At 52.5% G+C, this 20,569-nt stretch overlaps 1 protein-coding gene and 2 gene segments (V, D, J or C); all 3 read right to left on the bottom strand.

Moving 5' to 3' along the window:
• Positions 1-791: 791 nt before the first annotated feature.
• On the bottom strand, positions 792-20,475 carry LOC135424356 (immunoglobulin epsilon heavy chain-like). Its single transcript, XM_064675547.1, is given in 8 exon segments — positions 792-1,300; positions 2,861-3,175; positions 3,313-3,707; positions 4,705-5,017; positions 18,211-18,543; positions 18,806-19,096; positions 19,548-19,835; positions 19,838-20,475. Coding segments are annotated over 8 exon segments (2,520 nt in total). The 5' UTR covers positions 20,100-20,475; the 3' UTR covers positions 792-977.
• LOC135424012 (Ig lambda chain V-1 region-like) lies at positions 6,580-7,168 on the bottom strand. The segment is given in 2 exon segments: positions 6,580-6,920; positions 7,047-7,168. Coding segments are annotated over 2 exon segments (387 nt in total).
• Positions 11,722-14,375, bottom strand: LOC135423995 (Ig lambda chain V-1 region-like). The segment is given in 5 exon segments: positions 11,722-11,893; positions 12,850-13,334; positions 13,469-13,540; positions 13,757-13,926; positions 14,317-14,375. Coding segments are annotated over 3 exon segments (555 nt in total).
• Positions 20,476-20,569: the final 94 nt, after the last annotated feature.

The following is a 20,569-nucleotide window of genomic DNA, read 5'->3' as shown; positions in this document are numbered from 1 at the left end:
TATGTGTGTCCTCTTTGGCTTGGACCCCAGCCATGAGGAATGTGGCCATGGAGATTAGTCTGTTCCCAAGCACTTCAGATGCCCTGCAAAAACGACAGGGATGGACACAGACCTGGGGCTGTAAGGGATGTCTGAGCTGGGACACTGGGCACAGCCACCTGCAGCACAGGGCAGTAAGGGCAGGGCCATGGTGGGGACAGGGTTGCTGAAAGGTCATGGCAGCATTTCTTTGCTGAGGCTGTGGCCAAACACTCAACAGGCTTCCTAGAGAGTTGGATGATATCCCCAGCCTGCGTGTGTTGCCAGTGCCCTTCATTTTGGCAGCCCTGCAGTGGCCAGGCAATTGTACAATATGATCACTGAAGGGCTCTTCCACCTGAAATAGGTTATTCAGTTCTTTCCCATGTGCTCACCTCCACAAAAAGCAATGGAAGGGCTCTACTGGATGATACTGGGACACTAGGCACAACCACATTAGCACAGGGCAAAAAGGGCAGAGTCATGCCAGGGACCTGCCTTGCCATGAAATGGGGACAGCAGAGACTCCTAACTGGAGGAGGCAGAAGAGTTTTCTGTCACTTCCCCTTTTCTCCAAGTGACTGTGGTAACACTCTTGCTGCTGCTTTTGTAGTCCCCAGGGATGAGCAGAAGCTGCACAGAGCCCCCCCCAATATAAGTGTGTGTGTGTACACGTGTGTGTGTTCCCATCCCACCCTCCATACTGGTGGCACTGGGCTGACCCCAGCCCGTGTGTGGGGAGCGGGCGCGTTGGAAGGACACAGAGACAGGGATGCTGAGCCAGCACTAGTTCAGTGTCGGTTTTTATTTGTCTGACACTCAGAGTGGGGGGACAGGAGCAGGGGACAGGGGTACATGGGGAGCGAGGTGTGTGGCTGGGAGGAGCCGCTGTCCCCAGAAGTGGGGAGGAGGGAGGGAGCCAGCAAAGGGCCAGTGGGTGCGAGGAGGTCCCAGCGGGCTTAGGGGTACTCGGATCTGTTCACTGTCTTCTCCACATTGCCAGCCTCGTGCTTGACCTTGCAGACGTATGTGCTGTAATTTTGCCACTGGCTGGCATCCAGTGTCAGGTAGCTGCTGGTCATGTACTTGCTGTCGTTCTGCCGCACGGGTGGACTGGTCTGCACGTTATTTGTGAGGAGGGTGCCATCAGCCACCCATTCCACATCCACACGCTTGGGGTAGAAGCCCTCTATCAGACACACCAGAATGGCTTTGTTCTCCTTCAAGATCTGCTCGGAGGACGGTTGGAAGACGTAGAGGGAGGGAGCGACCTCAGGCTGGCCTGCGAGAGAAGAGAGAGGTGTGGGATCAGAGAGGGCCCTGTGCCCCACCACAGCCCCTGCCTGCCCAGTTGGCACTACCCACAAACCCTGCTTCTCCCACAGCCAAGAGCTTACCACTTATAACTTCAATGTATTTAGATTAGGGAAATCCATCCATCCAATTATTTATTTATGTGTTTATTTCTTTATAAATTATATGCATAATTTTTAAAAAAAATTATAAATTTTTATATATAAAATATGCGCATATATATGTGTGTAATGCATGTACACATATACATACATCCCATATACACTTGTATATATGTTTTATATACTCTATCTCTACATATATGTGCATATGCATAGTACACATTGCAGATATATACAGCTAATACACATAATATACATATATTGAAGACCACATCTATAAAGTATACAATATACTTACATATGTGGTACATATCATTATATGAGTATATGTAGAATTCTATAAAATGCATGTAACAAACATTTATGCATTTATGCAATTCCTATATGCAATAAACATTATATTACATATTTTTATTTATAATATGCATAGCTAAATCTCTAGTTATTTGCCACAAACCTATTTCTTTCCTTTTGCAAGGCCATTTGTTTAAAAAAAAAAAAATCAAATTTCACAGCCAAAGAACTCTGTTTTCTGCCCTGTTCTGCTTTCAGACAATTTCAGACTTGTCTCAGAAAAAGCACAAGAAAAATCAGACAAAAAAAGATGGAGAAAAGATCTTTGGTCTTTCCGAGGTGGTTCTGCTGCCTCCTCCAATGTAGTGTCTCTATTTCTCTCTCATTTTATTTCTATCTCTATCTCTCTCTATTTCTATCTCTATTCAAAAGCCAGGATGACTTCTCCATTAAAAAATTTCTGCATAAAAATGGTCAAAAACCAGGTTTTTTTATCTTAGTCCCCAGTAATTTGGTTCAATTGGGATTTTTGAACACATTCTTTTTAAAATTACAGACAAAGACAGACAAATGACATTCCTGGCAGCATTTTCAACGCATTAATCCCCATTTTTGACATGACTTACCTGCACAATGAGCTCTTTGGGATACCCCTGAAAGTTTTTATTTAAGAGCCCAAGGACGAGCTGTTCACGGCTGTTCTTTCACAGCCCCTGCACCCTCGGCCACAGGACCCCACAGAGGAGCCCCTTTCTCTCACCAGTGGTGACAGACTTAGTCCTCAGGACTAAGAGTTGAGGACTTAGGTTTAGGTCTCTAAAAGAGGCAATTTTTGTCTTTGTTAAAGAAATTTGTCAGCCTAAAACCTAAGTTTTCCTCTTCCTGAGACCTCAGACATATTTCCTGGGTGAATTTTAAGATCTTTCATGTCAGAAAATACCCCCCAATCCTTCGTGGTTCAGAGTCCGTAGGGACAAGACCAAGCCCAAAATGCTGCACTTCGTGCACGTCCCCAAATGGGCGGCAGACCCCAACCCAGCCCCAAGTCCGAGAAAAACCCCAAATCACCAAAAATCGACAAAATGTCACAATTTCGCACCAGGGAAGGAAAGACCAAGAAATTGGCGACTCACTTATAACGGTCACATGGGTCCCAACCCCGAATACATCCCAATCACCACAGAAATAGACAGCCTCGTCCTCGGCTTGGACCCCAGTGATGGTTAATGTGCCCGTGGAGTCCAACAAGGATCCGGAGAATCGCGAAGGGATGTTCAAGGGTCTGCTGTTATTAGCATAGATCACAGTTACAAGGGCACTGCCAGGGACCTTCTGCTGGTACCAGCCATACCAGTTGTAGCTGCTCCCAGAGCAGGTGATGTTGACGGTGTCTCCCACCCTGTAAGACAATCAGGACGGTTGAGTCAGCGCTGCCTGGACCAGAGAACCTGAAAAGGGAGAGGAGAGAGAGAGGGGAAAATGGGTCAGTCAAAGCCCAAGGAGCACAGCCCTCCCTGGGCAGAGGGATAGGCCAGGCACCCTGTGCCCAAAGCCCAGCCAGGCACAGCGAGTCTGGCCACGGCACCTGAGGTGTGGGCGAGCACCGCGAGGAGGAGAGGGACCCAGGCCATGGTGTGATCCCACCAGCTCCACGTCTCCCCAGTGGTGGGGCTGTGCCGTGAACCTTGAGTCCCTTTTATGCCTCCGCTGAGCCAGTCACAACTTGATGCACCTCTGTGTAAACGACATATTACACAAGCTGGAAAAGAAGCTTGTTTGCGTAGCTGGAATTGGAGAGATGCCATGAGATAGAGAGAGAGACTGGGGGTTCTTCCCCCCTGGTCCTGGCCAAGGGGCCAGGTGTGGCACAGCAGCCGGCCCTGACCCCTCAATGAGCCTGATGGTCGAGAGAAATCCCGAAAATTGGGAGGCCCCTGACTATGGCATTTTCTTCCCTCCTCACAGTGGAAGGGGGGGAAATGGCATCAGAGCCAGCACAGACCAGTGAGCTGCAGCCAGAGCTGAGACTGGGTTCTGGCCAAAAGACTGTGAAGCAAAAGTTAGAAAATTCCAGAGAGCAAGAGGAGCTGCCTGGCGAGCAGCAAATATGACATGGAGCCAGATCAAGAGAAGCAGGGACATCCTGCGGAGAGAGAGCTGAATGAGCAGAGAGATGAGAAAGCTGCAGGAAACATTTCTGGAGTAAGAAGTGAGTCCAAAACCCCCAGAACCCTCTTGACCCGGGAAAGGAGGGGTGGAATCCTGCCTAGGGGACCCCTTGAAACTCCCGTGGAAGGAAACCTCCATGGAACAAGAGATAAAGACTTTGAGCTTTAACTCCCTGTACCCTGTGGATGACGACCATGGTGATAATGAGCTTGTTTCCCTCGAAGTCCATGGGTGAGCCCCTCGATTAGAACCGTGGGTCTGAGTGGGGGTGAGAGAGAGACCCCCTACACTTTGATGGAGAGAGAGAGAGAGAGAGAGAGAGATATTTCCCAGCTACAGCAAATCAGAACTGCTGCCTTAAAGATGAGAGAAGAGACTGTGCTGCCCTGAAAGTGAAAAGACACCTTCTTCCTCCTGGACTTTATCAGGGGAGGGAGGGATGGTCTGTGTAAATAAATTGTTTTACCAGAGGAGAGTTAGTTAAGATTGTTATATATATATTACTTTATAGTTTTTTATTCTGTTAGCAATAAACTTTGATAGAATTCCCGATGTTGAGTGTGTTTGCCAGTGTGAAACTTCTCTCAGCCTTGGAGCAAATTTGTGGAGGGTTTGAAAATTGGCTTTTGGGGGCTAAAACCATGACAGGGACAGAAACCATCACAAGTCCCAATGATGCCTCTGGGACAATGTGAATCCCCAGCACTCCCACTTTTGATATTTTTGCCTCCTATGTGTGTCCTCTTTGGCTTGGACCCCAGCCATGGGGTTGGTGGGTGCGAGGAGGTCCCAGTGGGCTTAGGAGCACTAGGATCTGTTCACTGTCTTCTCCACATTGCCAGCCTCGTGCTTGACCTTGCAGGAGTATGTGCTGTAATTTTGCCACTGGCTGGCATCCAGTGTCAGGTAGCTGCTGGTCATGTACTTGCTGTCGTTCTGCCGCACGGGTGGACTGGTCTGCACGTTGTTTGTGAGGAGGGTGCCATCAGCCACCCATTCCACATCCACATGCTCAGGATAGAAGCCCTGCACCAGACACACCAGAATGGCTTTGTTCTCCTTCAAGATCGGCTCGGAGGGCGGCTGGAAGACGTAGAGGGAGGGAGTGACCTCAGGCTGGCCTGCGAGAGAAGAGAGAGGTGTGGGATCAGAGAGGGCCCTGTGCCCCACCACAGCCCCTGCCTGCCCAGCTGGAACTACCCACAAACCCTGCTTCTCCCACAGCCAAGAGCTTACCACTTATAACTACAGTGTATTTAGATTAGGGAAATCCATCCATCCAATTATTTATTTATGTGTTTATTTCTTTATAAATTATATACATAATTTTTAAAAAAAATTATAAATTTTTATATATAAAATATGTGCATATATATGTGTGTAATGCATGTACACATATACATACATCCCATATACACTTGTATATATGTTTTATATACTCTATCTCTACATATATGTGCATATGCATAGTACATATTGCAGATATATACAGCTAATACACAAAATATACATATATTGAAGACCACATCTATAAAGTATACAATATACTTACATATGTGGTACATATCATTATATGAATATATGTAGAATTCTATAAAATGCATGTAACAAACATTTATGCACTTATGCAATTCCTATATGCAATAAACATTATATTACATATTTTTATTTATAATATGCATAGCTAAATCTCTAGTTATTTGCCACAAACCTATTTCTTTCCTTTTGTAAGGCCATTTGTTTAAAAAAAAATTCAACAAATTTCACAGACAAATAACTCCATTTTCTGGGCAGTTCTGCCTTCAGACAATTTCAGACTTGTCTCAGAAAAAGCACAAGGAAAAATCACACAAAAAAAGATGGAGAAAAGACATTTGGTCTTTCTGAGGTGGTTCTGCTGCCTCCTCCAATGCACAGTGTCTCTGTCTCTCATTTTATTTCTATCTCTCTCTATTTCTATCTCTATTCAAAAAACAGGATGACTTCACCATTAAAAAATTTCTGCATAAAAATGGTCAAAACCCAGGTTTTTTTATCTTAGCCCCCAGTAATTTGGTTCAATTGGGATTTTTGAACACATTCGTTTTAAAATTACAGACAAAGACAGACAAATGACATTCCTGGCAGCATTTTCAAAGCACTAATCCCCATTTTTGACATGACTTACCTGCACAATGAGCTCTTTGGGATACCCCTGAAAGTTTTTATTTAAGAGCCCAGGGACGAGCTGTTCACAGCTGTCCTTTCACAGCCCCTGCACCCTCGGCCACAGGACCCCACAGAGGAGCCCCTTTCTCTCACCGGTGGTGACAGACTTAGTCCTCAGGACTAAGAGTTGAGGACTTAGATTTTGGACTGAGAAATTTCTTTAACAAAGACAAAAGCGCCTCTTTTTGAGACCTAAACTCAAGTTTTCTTCTTCCTGAGACCTCAGATATATTTCCTGGGTGAATTTTAAGATCTTTCGTGCCAGAAAATACCTCCCAATCCTTTGTGACGTGTGCCAGAATCCTCAGAGTCCGTAGGGACAAGACCCAGCCCAAAACGCTGCGCTTCGTGCCCGTCCCCAAATGGCTGGCAGACCCCAGCCCAGCCCCAAGTCCGAGAAAAAACCCCAAATCACCAAAAATCGACAAAATGTCACAATTTCTCACCAGGGAAGGAAAGACCGAGAAGAAATCAACTACTCACCTTTGATGGTCACACGGGTCCCAGCCCCGAATATAAAACGACCACTGCTGCTCTCCCAGCCACTACAGAAATAGACAGCCTCGTCCTCGGCTTGGACCCCAGTGATGGTTAATGTGGCCTTGGAGTCCAACAAGGATCCAGAGAATCGCGAAGGTATGTTCAAGGGTCTGTTGCTATTAGCATAGATCACAGTGACAAGGGCACTGCCAGGGACCTTCTGCTGGTACCAGCCATACCAGTTGTAGCTGCTCCCAGAGCAGGGGATCTTGACGGTGTCTCCCACCTTGTGAGACAATGAGGGCGGCTGAGTCAGCGCTGCCTGGACCAGGGAACCTGAAAATGGAGAGGAGAGAGAGGGGAAGACAGGGGTCAGTCAGTGCCCCAGGAGCGCAGGGGCAGAGGAATGGGACCCCTCTGCCCAAAGGCCCCATCCAGGCACAGCGAGTCTGGCCATGGCACCTGAGGTGTGGGCGAGCACCGCGAGGAGGAGAGGGACCCAGGCCATGGTGTGATCCCACCAGCTCCACGTCCCTGCAATGATGGGGCAGTGATGTGGACCCTGACTCCCTTTTAAGCCTCCGCCCCTCCAGGACACGGCCCCTCCATGAAAATCTGACACTGCACTCACGGCTGGATCCTGCCCACGCCTCTCTCGTCACCTCCCTCTCCGCTCCACGCACAGTCCCATCACCACAGGTGCAGCAGAGCTTGTCCCTGGACACAGAGCGGAGACACCTCCCAGCTCCAAGCCAAAATTCACCCCCACAGACCCCTCATTCCCAGCTCAGGCTGAGTGCCTGCAGGACCAAAGGCTGAAGGGTGAGGGAGAGATGGACACTGAAGACAGAGGGGGACTATCATGGTTTAAAAGAGTCTCCCCTGGAGCTGGAAAATAGCTAGTTCCAGGGTGTATTTTGGCGCTGAGCCAATCACAACTTGATGTGCCTCTGTGTAAACAACATATTACGCAAATTGGAAAATAAGCTTGTTGGCATAGCTGGAATTGGAGAGATGCCATGAGATAGAGAGGGGCTCTTCCCCCCTGGTCCTGGCCTCCATGCCTGAGGCTCCCACGGGCTGACAAACACCCACACACCCAGTCCTGAGCATCCAGGGTGGCTGCAATGCCACAGGCCCCCAGGCAGGACTCAGGCTGGGACAGCAGAAATGTGGCAAAGGTTTTCTTAGCCAGCTCCTCAGGCTCCAGCTCTAACACTGTCTCAGTGCTCCTCTGCCCCTCACATGGATATTGGGCAGTGGGGATGAGCCCAGACAGGGCTTCTGCAGCACCAAGACCCAGTCACTGGGAACATAGTCATAGAATCATAGAATGGTTTGGGATGGAAGGGACCTTCAAGACCACCTAGTTCCAAGCCCCTCCCATGGGCAGGGACACCTTCCACTAGACCAGGTTGTGCAAAGCCTCAACCAAGCCTGCCTTGAATAGTTCCATGGATGAGGCATCCACAACTTCTCTAGGAAACCAGCTCTAATGCCTCATCATAGTCACAACCCTGAGACATAGAACACACAGGGAAGGGCATCAGGAAAGGAAAGGAAAAGCCCCAAAGCTGGAGAGGTGGTCTGGAGACTACCTGGCTGAAGGGAAGGAGGAGACAAAACCAGCCTCTTTGACGCTTGAGATTTCACTTGCCTGTGGCTCAGTGTCACCATGACATCAACCACTGCTGCTTTTGTGGCTGCCACACTAATAGACAGCCTTGTTCTTGGCTTGGACCCCAGTGATCCTGTGGAACCAGTCACAGCACTGGAGATCATGAAGGCTGAGGGTCTCCCATCATTCCAGTAGATCACAGTGACAGGGGCACTGCCAGGGACCTTCTGCTGGTACCAGCCATAGTTGCTGCTACTTCCAGAGCAGCTGATCCTGACAGTGTCTCCCCAGGCTGACTGAGGCTGAGGATGGCTGACTCAGCGATGCTGCCTGGTGCAGGGAACTTGGAGAGGGAAAAGAGAAAGGGGAGAAGGGTGAGGGGTTGAGCCAGTGCCCTGGGAGAACAGCTGCCCCCAGGCAGAGGGATGGGGAATGCCACAGTCAGAAGAGAATGGACCTGGACATGGTCACAGGCACATTTGTGGAGCAGAGCCCAGTCCAACACATCCCTGCACGGAGGCAGCTCAGGCAGCAGCAGGAGGACATGGTCATCAGTAGTAGGACAGAGTGGGGTGAGGGACAAGGCTACATTGTGATCTTTATTGTGACAAAGAAATGCTCTCCAGACATGGGGGGGAATCAAGAGAACCTGCAGCTCTGTGGGACACCAAAAGGAGGATGTTCTGCATCACTTCCTGTTACCTGTTGGCACCACACACCATAGCCACCACTGCTGCTGTCCCAGTCACCACAGAAATAGACAGCCTCGTCCTCAGCTTGGACCCCAGTGATGGTTAATGTGGCCGTGGAGCCGGACTGGGATCCGGAGAATCGCGAAGGGATGTTCGAGGGTCTGTTGCTATTAGCATAGATCACAGTGACAGGGGCACTACCAGGCACCTTCTGCTGGTACCAGCCATAGTTGTAGCTGCTCCCAGAGCAGGTGATCTTGACGGTGTCTCCCACTTTGGCTGACACCAAGGATGGCTGACAGGACATCTGTACCAAGGATGAATAATGAGATGAGGAAAGGGACAAGGCCAGCCCTGTGCCAGGTGCCCAGGGAGTAGCTCTGAGCATAGGATGGGAATGGGTTCAGGGTCCTGAGGGACCCTTACTTTTGTGGGGCCATAGTGGGACATTGTCCAGGGCCAGGGGTTTCCCTTGGGGCCAGAGGTGCTGGAGGCTCCTGCACAGGCTGAACATGAGCCCACTGGGCTGGCACTGAGCAAACACAGACAACACAGAAATAGCCTGTGGGCTCCTCTTGCAGTATAACCCCTGACCAGCCCTGCTCTGCCCTGGCAGCCTCAGGCATAACCCTGGAACTCCAATGCCCATGCGAAATGTCCCTTCCCAGGCTTTGAAGGCAAAGCTTTGGCCCAGCTCGCTGGCCTAGGGCACATCCCCATCCCTTGGTGCTGGGGCTGCAGTTCCAGCAGGTCTGAGCCCCTTGGGGTGATGGCCCAGGGGCTTCTCACGCAGCTGGGCTGGGCCCTGGGCACAAGCTGGGGAGAGCGGGGGTACCTTGGACCTGGAGCACAGGGCAGGGAGGTTGCTGGGAGGTCATGCCAGCATTTCTTTACTGAGAGTGAGTTCAAACACTCGACAGGCTTCCTAGAGAATTGGATCATATTCCAAGCCTGATAGTGTTGTAGAGGCACTGGGACAATGCCTTCATTTTGGCCAGCCCTGCAGTGACCAGGCAGTTAGACTATGTGATCATTGAAGGGCTCTTCCATCTGAAGTAGTCTATTAAGTTCTATCCTATCTACTCTCCTCCACAAATGACAAGGGAAGGATTCTACTGGATGGTGCTGGGACACCAGGCACAGCCACATTAGCACAGGGCAGCAAGGGCAGAGTCATGCCAGGGACCTGTCCCACCATCAAACAGGGACAGCAGAGACAGCAGCCCCTGCCATGGCAGGAGGGCTTTGTATCACTTCCTCATTGCTCCATGTCACTGTGGTAAGATAATTACTGCTGCTTTCGTAGTTACCACAGAAATAGACAGCCTCATCCTCAGCTTGGACTCCAGTGATGGTTAATGTGGCCGTGGAGCCGGACTTGGATCCGGAGAATCGCGAAGGGATGTCCAAGGGTCTCCTGTCATTGTAGTAGATCACAGTGACAGGGGCACTGCCAGGGACCTTCTGCTGGTACCAGCCATAGTAGCTGCCACCCCCAGAGCAGGTGATCTCGATGGTTTCTCCCACATTGGCTGGGACTGAGAACAGCTGACTCAGCAGTGCTGCCTGGACCAGGGAATGTGGAGAAGGAAAGAAAAGGGGGGAGAAAAGCAGAGTCAGCCATTAAACTAGAAGCACAGACATGCACAGACATGGTTACAGGGAATGTCACAGTTAGATGAGAATGGATCTGGACATGTCACAGGCACATTTGGAGACAAAGCTATACCATGCGTTTTATAGGGACCAGGACAATAGTCCACAGCCACAAAGTCACTGCCAGGGCTCTAGGAAAAAATAGGAGTGGGTTTAATAGACACAGTAGAGCATAGGAGACAAAAGCCTGACCTAGCCCTACATCCACATCTCTGCATGGCCATGAGAAGGAAAGAAAAATTCCATTTTTAAGTCCCCTATACTTAACTTTAAAATCTCTCTGTGTCACTATACCAGTACCACTGCTGCTGTCGTAGCTACCACAGAAATAGACAGCCTCGTCCCCAGCTTGGACCCCAGTGATGGTTAATGGGCCCGTGGAGCCGGATGTGGATCCGGAGAATTGCGAAGGGATGTCTGAAGGTCTCTTGCTGTCGAGACACATCACAGTGACAGGGGCACTGCCAGGGACCTTCTGCTGGTACCAGCCATAATAGTTGATGCTACCCCCAGAGCAGGTGATCTTGACAGTTTCTCCATGCTGTGAGACAATAAGGACGGCTGAGTCAGCGATGCTGCCTGGACCAGGGAACGTGGAAAGGGAGAGCAGAGAGGGGAGGAAAGGGAAGGTCACACAGTTTCAAAGAGTACAGAACTATCTGGACAAGGTTACATGGAATGCCACAGTCAGAGAACACTCATGGACATGATCACAGGGAAACTGTGGAGCAGAGCCCAGCCCAACGCATCCCAGCACAGAGAGAGCCCTGGCAGAAGCAGGACATGGTCATCAGTTGCAAGACACAGTGGGGTGAGGAACACAACTACACCATGAGTTTTATAGGGACCAGGACAATGGTCCCCAGAGACAGTGTCACTTCCCATTCACTGGGACAAGAAAGAAACAACATTCCCTGTTGTGGCTGTGCAGAAGGGACAGGAACCTGCCTCAGCCCCACATTCAGAAAGGAGGGACAGGGGTTAAAATCTTTCCTGTCATTTTGGAGTCTGCCTCACTTCCTGGTGCTTGTTGTCAAAACACACCATAGCTGCTGCCACTGCTGCTGTCGTAGCCACCACAGAAATAGACAGCCTCGTCCTCGGCTTGGACCCCAGTGATGGTTAATGTGCCCGTGGAGTCGGACTCGGATCCGGAGAATCGCGGAGGGATGTCTGAGGGTCTCTTGCTATTAGTATAGATCACAGTGACAGGGGCAGTGCCAGGTAGTGTCAGGCAGTATAACCCCAGTTGCTGCTACTCCCAGAGCAGTCGATCTTGACGGTGTCTCCCACTTTGGCTGACGTGCGAGGTGACTGAGTCAGCGCTGCCTGGACCAGGGAACCTGAAAAGGGAGAGGACAGAGAAGAAAAGACAGGAGTCAGTCAAAGCCCCAGGAGCACAATCCTCCCTGGGCAGAGGGACAGGACCCCTGTGCCCAAAGGCCCCATCCAGGTACAGCAAGTCTGGCCATGGCACCTCAGGTGTGAGCGAGTACCACGAGGAGGAGAGGGACCAGGGTCATGGTGTGATCCCACCAGCTCCACGTCCCTGCAATGATGGGGTTGTGTTGTGGACCCTGACTCCCTTTTAAGCCCCCACCTGCCCAGGCACAGCCCCTCCCTGGATATGTGGCCATCAGTGTTCCCTGGAGCTCTTGCCTCAGTGCTTCACCTGCCCACTGCAGGCTCCTCTGGCCCACCAAAAGGCAGCATGATCACTCTGGGCTGCCTGCTCCTTCCCCAACATCGCTGCTGAGCTCTGAGCTCAGCCAAGGACCACCCAGTCCGTGTTCCTGCCCAGTAGGACCACGGCCTGGCTGCACCAGGAACTCCTGTGTACAGGGCTGATAACAACACCATGATCACTGCAGGCCACCTGCTTCCCCGGCCACTCAGCTGGGAAAGACACATTCTGCTGCACACCAAGGCACTACAAGTGGGTGTCTCTCAGGAGCCACAAGACTACAACCCCCTCAGTCCTGGTATCTGGCAAAGGCCCCCCAGTCTTTGCAAAGATCCATGTCAAGGGACAGCAGGAACACTTTTCTACCCCACCTCGTCGATGCACCCTCTGCAGCCACCTCCTCCCTGCCTGTGACCCTGGCCTCACCCACCCCCCAAGCACATCTGCAGCAGCACAGCTCCTCCAGCCGCTCCCCTTCCCACTCAGGGGCTTGTCTGCAGGGTTCTGCTCCCTCAGCTGGCCCAGTCCATTGCCCACACAGCAAACACTGCCCCCAGCACACCCCTCTGCAGGCACTGCTCTGGCACTGCTCCTAACCTTGGGATGGGCACAGACCTGGAGCTCTAAGGGGTGTCCAAGTTGGGACATCAGGCACAGCCACTTTAAGCACAGGGCAGCAAGGGCAGGGCCATGATGGGGACCTGGTCCACCATCAAATAGGAACAGCAGAGAGGCCTGACTGAGGTCTGCAATGGCAGGAGATTTTGGGATCACTTCCCCATTGCTCCGTGTGACTGTGGAATCACTGCTGCTGTTGTAGCTACCACAGAAATAGACAGCCTCGTCCTCAACTTGGACCCCAGTGATGGTTAATGTGCCCGTTGATCTGGACAAGGATCTGGAGAATCGCAAAGGGATGTCTGAGGGTCTCTTGTCATTTTCATAGATCACAGTGACAGGGGCAGTGCCAGGGACCTTCTGCTGGTACCAGTCAGCACTAGGCCAGCTACTGCTAAGGCCAGGGAAGGTGATCTTGACGGTGTCTCCCACCTTGTGAGACAATGAGGACGGCTGAGTCAGCACTGCCTGGACCAGGGAACCTGGAGAGAGAGAAGAGAGAGGAGAGAAGATGTGGGTCAGTCAGTGCCCCAGGAGCACAGTCCTCCCTGGGCAGAGAGATGGGACCCCTGTGCCCAAAGGCCCCATCCAGGCACAGCAAGTCTGGCTATGGCACCTGAGGTGTAGGTGAGCACCGCGAGGAGGAGAGGGACCCAGGCCATGGTGTGATCCCACCAGCTCCACGTCCCTGCAATGATGGGGCTGTGTTGTGGGCCCTGACTCCCTTTTAAGCCCCCACCTGCCCAGGCACAGCCCCTCCCTGGATATGTGGCCATCAGTGTTCACTGGAGCTCTTGCCCCAGTGCTCCCCCTGCCCACTGCAGGCTCCTCTGGGGACACATCCACCCGCCCTGCAGCACCCAAGTCTGCTTGGTGCTTCCTGGTCCCCGGGTGCCCACACTACCTGTGCACTGATCAGCAGCAGTGACAGAGGAGCTGGGCAAACCAGGTCCTGCTACAAACGAGGTGCTTACACTGGGCCTCTCTTAATTGCCACAAGGGAACCTCCAAGCAGAGAAGTGGGACTGTGGAAGGGCACTGGAGCCACATCAAGACCAGGAGCTTCAAGGCTACCTGACGGGAAGGAAACACAAGCCCTCAGGTCCTCCATATTCAAAGCTGGGGGTCTCCAGTGGCCTCACAGCCACTTGGAGTTCATATCAATTAACTGCCCACAGCACATCCTCCCACTCTTGTCCAGCCTGGGGCAGCCCCTCTGCTGTCTGCCCACCACACAGCCCAGGGCAGCCTCCAAAGGAGCCAGTGGGGGCTGCTCTGCACCACAGTGTTACACACTGGTACCTGGTTGTCCACAGCCCCTTTGCCTCCTGGCAGCCCTGTGAACCTCAGACTGTGCAGTGGAACCACACTGACACCGTGTGGGGACAAGAAGGGCCTCAGGGACAGCGCTGGAGGAACTGAGACCACAGTCTGGCACGGGACTTTGCCCTTGCTGCCTGTCACCTCTGCCACAGCTCCCACCAGGTCCAGAGATTCCTGGCCATGGTATTTGTGGGGAGAAGCTACCCCTGCAACAGGAGATCCCAGGTGTGTGGCACCAAGGACAGTGGACTTAGCAATGCTTCCTGGAGCAGGGAACACAGAGAGTGAGGGAAGATGAGGGGCCTCAGCCATTGTCCCAGGAGCACAGCCCTCCCCAGGGCATTGGGACTGGGGCCTTTTGCCCAAAGGTCCCATAGTGCGATGGACGAGCCCAGAGCCACCCACAAAGAACCCAAGGTGTGAGGGTCCTGCAAGGAGAAATGGCAGCAGTAAGAGGAGGCAGAATGCCAGAGTCAGTGCCTCCACCGTGCTGATCAGCACTGCTGCTGTCCCAGCTACCACAGAAATAGACAGCCTCGTCCTCGGCTTGGACCCCAGTGATGGTTAATGTGGTCGTGGAGCCGGACTTGGATCCGGAGAATCGCGAAGGGATGTCCGAGGGTCTCTTGTCATTGAGATAGATCACAGTGACAGGGGCACTGCCAGGGACCTTCTGCTGGTACCAGCCATACAAGTTGATGCTACTTCCAGAGCAGGTGATCTTCACAGTGTCTCCCACACTGGCTGACACCAAGGACAGCTGAGTCAGTCTTGCCTGGACCAGGGAACCCAGAGAGCAAGAGGAGAAGACTCTGACTTGCTTTTAAGCCCCCAGCTGGGGGTCTGCATCACAGTGTTACACACTGGCACCTGGTTTTCCACAGCCCCTTTGCCTCCTGGCAGCCCTGTGAACCTCAGACTGTGCAGTGGAACCACACTGACACCGTGTGGGGACAAGAAGGGCCTCAGGGACAGTGCTGGAGGAACTGAGAGCAGAGCCTGGCACGGGACTCTGCCCTTGCTGTCTCTCACCTCTGCCACAGCTCCCACCAGGTCCAGAGATTCCTCCAGTCCTGGCCACGGCCTTCAGGGCTTCTGCACAGCACCCTGCCCAAGGCAGCCCATGCTCACAGGGGAGAGCCTCTCACACAGACACAGGGCCCTTCAGCACAGTTGCTCTCACCAGAGATGAGTGGCACAGAGCCCATGGACCAGAGCAGGATGCCCAGAGATAATGACAGGGATTCTCCCAGCTTCTCTGGGCAACAGCACCAAACACAGGACAAGACATTTGGAGGGCAGCAGCAATTAGTCACACCACAGCTCTTTACTGCCAGAAGCCCTGGCACATCCATGTCCTCCAGCACCACTGAGGGTCTCTTTGTGCCAGCACAGATCACAGTGACAGAGGCATTGCCAGGGACCTTCTGCTGGACTTAGCCACAGGCACTGCTACCCTCAAAGCAGGTGATCTTGATGGTTTCTCCCAGGGTGGCTGACAATGAGGAGGGCTGACTCAGTGATGCTGCTCCAGGGAACCTGGAGAGGAAGAAGAGAGAGGGGAGAAGAGTGGGGATCAGCCAGTGCCCCAAGAATACGGTCCTCTCCTGGGCAGTTGGAGGGGGAATGCATGGAACCACAACCAGAGGGAAATTTAGGGAGCAGAGCCAAGCCCAACACATCGCAGCAGAGAGGCAGTGCTGGCAGCAAAAGGATGACATGGTCAGGAGGAGCAAGAGAGAGAGGGCTGGGGGACAAAGGAACTCTGTGAGATTAGTAGGGACCAGGACAATGGTCCACAGACACAAAGTCATCTACAGTGCTCTAGGACACAGAAGTGGGGACATTCACAGCCATGGTCGTGCAGAGGAGACAAAAACCTGCACCACACCCACATCCACAACTCTGTTTGGCCATGAGAAGGACAGAAAAACTCCATTTTTAACTCTTTTGTACCTCATTTCCACATCTCTCTGTGTCACAATACCAGCATAACTGCTGTAGTCCCAGTCACCACAGAAATAGACAGCCTCGTCCTCGGCTTGGACCCCAGTGATGGTTAATGTGCCCGTGGAGCCAGACAAGGATCCAGAGAATTGTGAAGGGATGTCTGAGGGTCTGTTGCTATTAGTATAGATCACAGTGACAAGGGCACTGCCAAGGACCTTCTGCTGGAACCAGGCATAGTAGCCATGGCTACCACCAGAGCAGGGGATCTTCACAGTGTCTCCCAGGTTGGCTGACACCGAGGACGGCTGACTGAGTGATGCTGGACCAGGGAATTGGATAGGGAGAGAAAAGACAGGAGCAAAGGTGAGTCACCCAGTGTCCCAGGAGCACAGAACTTCCTGGACAAGGTTACAGGCAATGCCATAGTCAGAGAACAGACAAGTTGGGGACAAAGGAACACCATGAGTTTTCTAGGGACCAGGACAATGGTGACCCCAGCCAGAAAGTCACCCCTGTTCTCTGGGACACCAAGGAGAGGATATTCCCTGCCATGGCTGTGCAGAGGTGACAGAAACCGGCCTTAGCCCCACAGCCAGACAGGAGGGAAAAGGGCCAAAATCTTTCCTCTGATTTTGGGTTCTGCCTCACTTCCTGCTACACACTGTCAACACACCATAGCTGCTGACACTGCTGCTGTCACAATTTCGCACTGGGGAAGGAAAGACCGAGAAGAATTCAGCAACTCACCTTTGACAGTCAACATGGTCCCGGCCCCAATTATACCAGCACTACTGCTGCTGTCAAAGCTACCACAGAAATAGACAGCCTCGTCCTCAGCTTGGACCCCAGTGATGGTTAATGTGTTCGTGTTGCCAGATGTGGATCCGGAGAATCGTGAAGGGATGTCCGAGGGTCTCCCGCTGTTATCATAGATCACAGTGACAGGGGCACTGCCAGGGACCTTCTGCTGGTACCAGCCATACTCGTTGTTGCTTCCTGAGCAGGTGATCTTGATGGTTTCTCCCACCTTGGCTAACAATGAGGACAGCTGACTCAGTGATGGCGCCTGGACCACAAAACCTGGAGAGGAAGAAGAGAGAGGGGAGAAAAGGAGGATCATCCAGTGCCACAGGAGCAGTGATCTGCCCAGAAAAGGGAAGCTGGAGAGGGAGAGAAGACAGAGATCAGACATTGCCCAGCAGCACAGCCTTGCCCAGGGCATCAGGACTGGGCCCCTGTGCCCAAAGACTCCATGATGCAATGGAGAGAATCAGAGACACACAGAGAACCCAAGATGTGAGGGCTGTGCAAGGAGAAATGGCAGCAGCAAGAGGAGGCTGACCAGCATTGCTGTCATAGTTCCCACAGAAATAGACAGCCTCATCCTCAGCTTGGACCCCAGTGATGGTTAATGTGCCCGTGTTGCCGGATGTGGATCCGGAGAATCATGAAGGGATGTCCGAGGGTCTGTTGTTGTTGTACCAGATCACAGTGACAGGGGCACTGCCAGGGACCTTCTGCTGGAACCAGCCATAGTTACCATTGCCACCGGAGCAGGTGATCTTGATGGTTTCTCCCACCTTGGCTGACAATGAGGATGGCTGACTCAGTGGTGCTGCCTGGACCAGGGAACCTGGAAAAGGAGAGGAGAGAAAAGAGAGGCTCAGCCAGTGCCAAGGAGTACAGATCTGCCCAGAGAAGGTTATAGTGAATGCAGTAGTGGGAGGAGGACAGACAAGGACAAGGCCACTGGCACATTTGAGGAGCAGAGCTCAGCCCAGTGCACCCCCACCACAGAGGCTGCAGCAGGACAATATAGTCATCAGTAATAAGAGGCAGTGTGGGTTGGGGGACAAAGCCACACCGTGAGTTTTGCATGGACCAGGACGATGGTCTACAGACACAAAGTGAGCTCCAGGGCTCTAGGAAACAAAAGGGGGGAAAGAAGGGCCAAAACCTTTCCTCTGATTTTGGGTTCTGCCTCACTTCCTGCTACTCACTGTCAACACACCATAGCTGCTGCCACTGCTGCTGTCACGATTTCACAACAGGGAAGGAAAGACCGAGGAGAAATCGGCAACTCACCATCGCCTTTGACGGTCAACATGGTCCCGGCCCCAAATGTATCAGCACTGCCGTCGTAGCTACCACAGAAATAGACAGCCTCGTCCTCAACTTGGACCCCAGTGATGGTTAATGTGTTTGTGTTGCCAGATATGGATCCAGAGAATCGTGAAGGGATGTCCAAGGGTCTCCCGCTGTTATCATAGATCACAGTGACAGGGGCACTGCCAGGGACCTTCTGCTGGTACCAGCCATACTCGTTGTTGCTTCCTGAGCAGGTGATCTTGATGGTTTCTCCCACCTTGGCTAACAATGAGGACAGCTGACTCAGTGATGGCGCCTGGACCACAAAACCTGGAGAGGAAGAAGAGAGAGGGGAGAAAAGGAGGATCATCCAGTGCCACAGGAGCAGTGATCTGCCCAGAAAAGGGAAGCTGGAGAGGGAGAGAAGACAGAGATCAGACATTGCCCAGCAGCACAGCCTTGCCCAGGGCATCAGGACTGGGCCCCTGTGCCCAAAGACTCCATGATGCAATGGAGAGAATCAGAGACACACAGAGAACCCAAGATGTGAGGGCTGTGCAAGGAGAAATGGCAGCAGCAAGAGGAGGCTGACCAGCATTGCTGTCATAGTTCCCACAGAAATAGACAGCCTCATCCTCAGCTTGGACCCCAGTGATGGTTAATGTGCCCGTGTTGCCGGATGTGGATCCAGAGAATCGCGAATGGATGTCCGAGGGTCTGTTGTTGTTGTACCAGATCACAGTGACAGGGGCACTGCCAGGGACCTTCTGCTGGAACCAGCCATAGTTACCATTGCCACCGGAGCAGGTGATCTTGATGGTTTCTCCCACCTTGGCTGACAATGAGGACGGCTGACTCAGTGGTGCTGCCTGGACCAGGGAACCTGGAAAAGGAGAGGAGAGAAAAGAGAGGCTCAGCCAGTGCCACAGGAGTACAGACCTGCCCAGAGAAGGTTATAGTGAATGCAATAGTGGGAGGAGGACAGACAAGGACAAGGCCACTGGCACATTTGAGGAGCAGAGCTCAGCCCAGTGCACCCCCACCACAGAGGCAGCAGCAGGACAATATGGTCATCAGTAATAAGAGGCAGTGGGGTGGGGGACAAAGCCACACCGTGAGTTTTGCAGGGACCAGGATGATGGTCTACAGACACAAAGTGAGCTCCAGGGCTCTAGGAAACAAAAGGGGGGAAAGAAGGGCCAAAACCTTTCCTCTGATTTTGGGTTCTGCCTCACTTCCTGCTACTCACTGTCAACACACCATAGCTGCTGCCACTGCTGCCGTCATGATTTCGCAACAGGGAAGGAAAGACCGAGAAGAAATCGGCAACTCACCATCGCCTTTGACGGTCAACATGGTCCCGGCCCCAAATATACCAGTACCACTGCTGTCGTAGCTACCACAGAAATAGACAGCCTCGTCCTCGGCTTGGACCCCAGTGATGGTTAATGTGCCCGTGGAGCCGGACTTGGATCCGGAGAATCGTGAAGGGATGTCTGAGGGTCTCTTGCTATTAACATAGATCACAGTGACAGGGGCACTGCCAGGGACCTTCTGCTGGTACCAGGCAGTGTAAGGCCAGCTAATCCCAGAGCAGGTGACCTTGACAGTGTCTCCAGGTTGGCTGAAATTGCAAACAGCTGATTCAGCAATGCTGCCTGGACCCGGGACTGTGAAGAGGGAGAGAAGACAAGAATCAGTGCCTCAGAAGCACAGACTGCCCAGAGCAGATGAATGGGATCCCTGTGCCCAAAGGCCCCATCGGGGCACAGCAAGTCTGGCCATGGCACCTGAGATGTGGGTGACCGCCACAAGGAAAAAGACCCAGGAGATTCCACCAGCTCCACATCCTCACACTGATGGGGCTGTGCTGTGGACCCCAACATCCTCTTAAGTGCTTACACAGCCAGCACAGCCACTTCCATGGAAATGTGACCCTCAGTGTTCCCTGACAGCTCCTGTCTCTTGCCCACCACCAGCACAAAGATCACTCCAGGCCACCTGCTTCCCGGGCCACTCAGCTGGGAAAAACACGTCCTGCTCCACACCAGGCTTCTCTCAGGAGCCACAAGACTACAAACAGCTCAATCCTGGTATCTGGGCAAAGGCCCCTCAGTCTTTGCAGAGATCCATGTCAAGGGACAGCAGGAACACTTTTCTACCCCATCTTGTCGATGCACCCTCTGCAGCCACCTCCTCCCTGCCTGTGACCCTGGCCTCACCCACCCCCCAAGCACCTCTGCAGCAGCACAGCTCCTCCAGCCGCTCCCCTTCCCACACAGGGGCTTGTTTGCAGGGTTCTGCTCCTGCAGCTGGCCCAGCCCATTGCCCACAGAGCACACACTGCCCCCAGCAC

Source organism: Pseudopipra pipra, chromosome 18 (genome assembly GCF_036250125.1).
Source record: "Pseudopipra pipra isolate bDixPip1 chromosome 18, bDixPip1.hap1, whole genome shotgun sequence".
In the NCBI taxonomy this organism is placed as follows: Eukaryota; Metazoa; Chordata; class Aves; order Passeriformes; family Pipridae; genus Pseudopipra; species Pseudopipra pipra.
The sequence above is the reverse complement of the archived record's forward strand: the minus strand, read 5'-3'. Positions and strand labels throughout refer to the sequence as shown.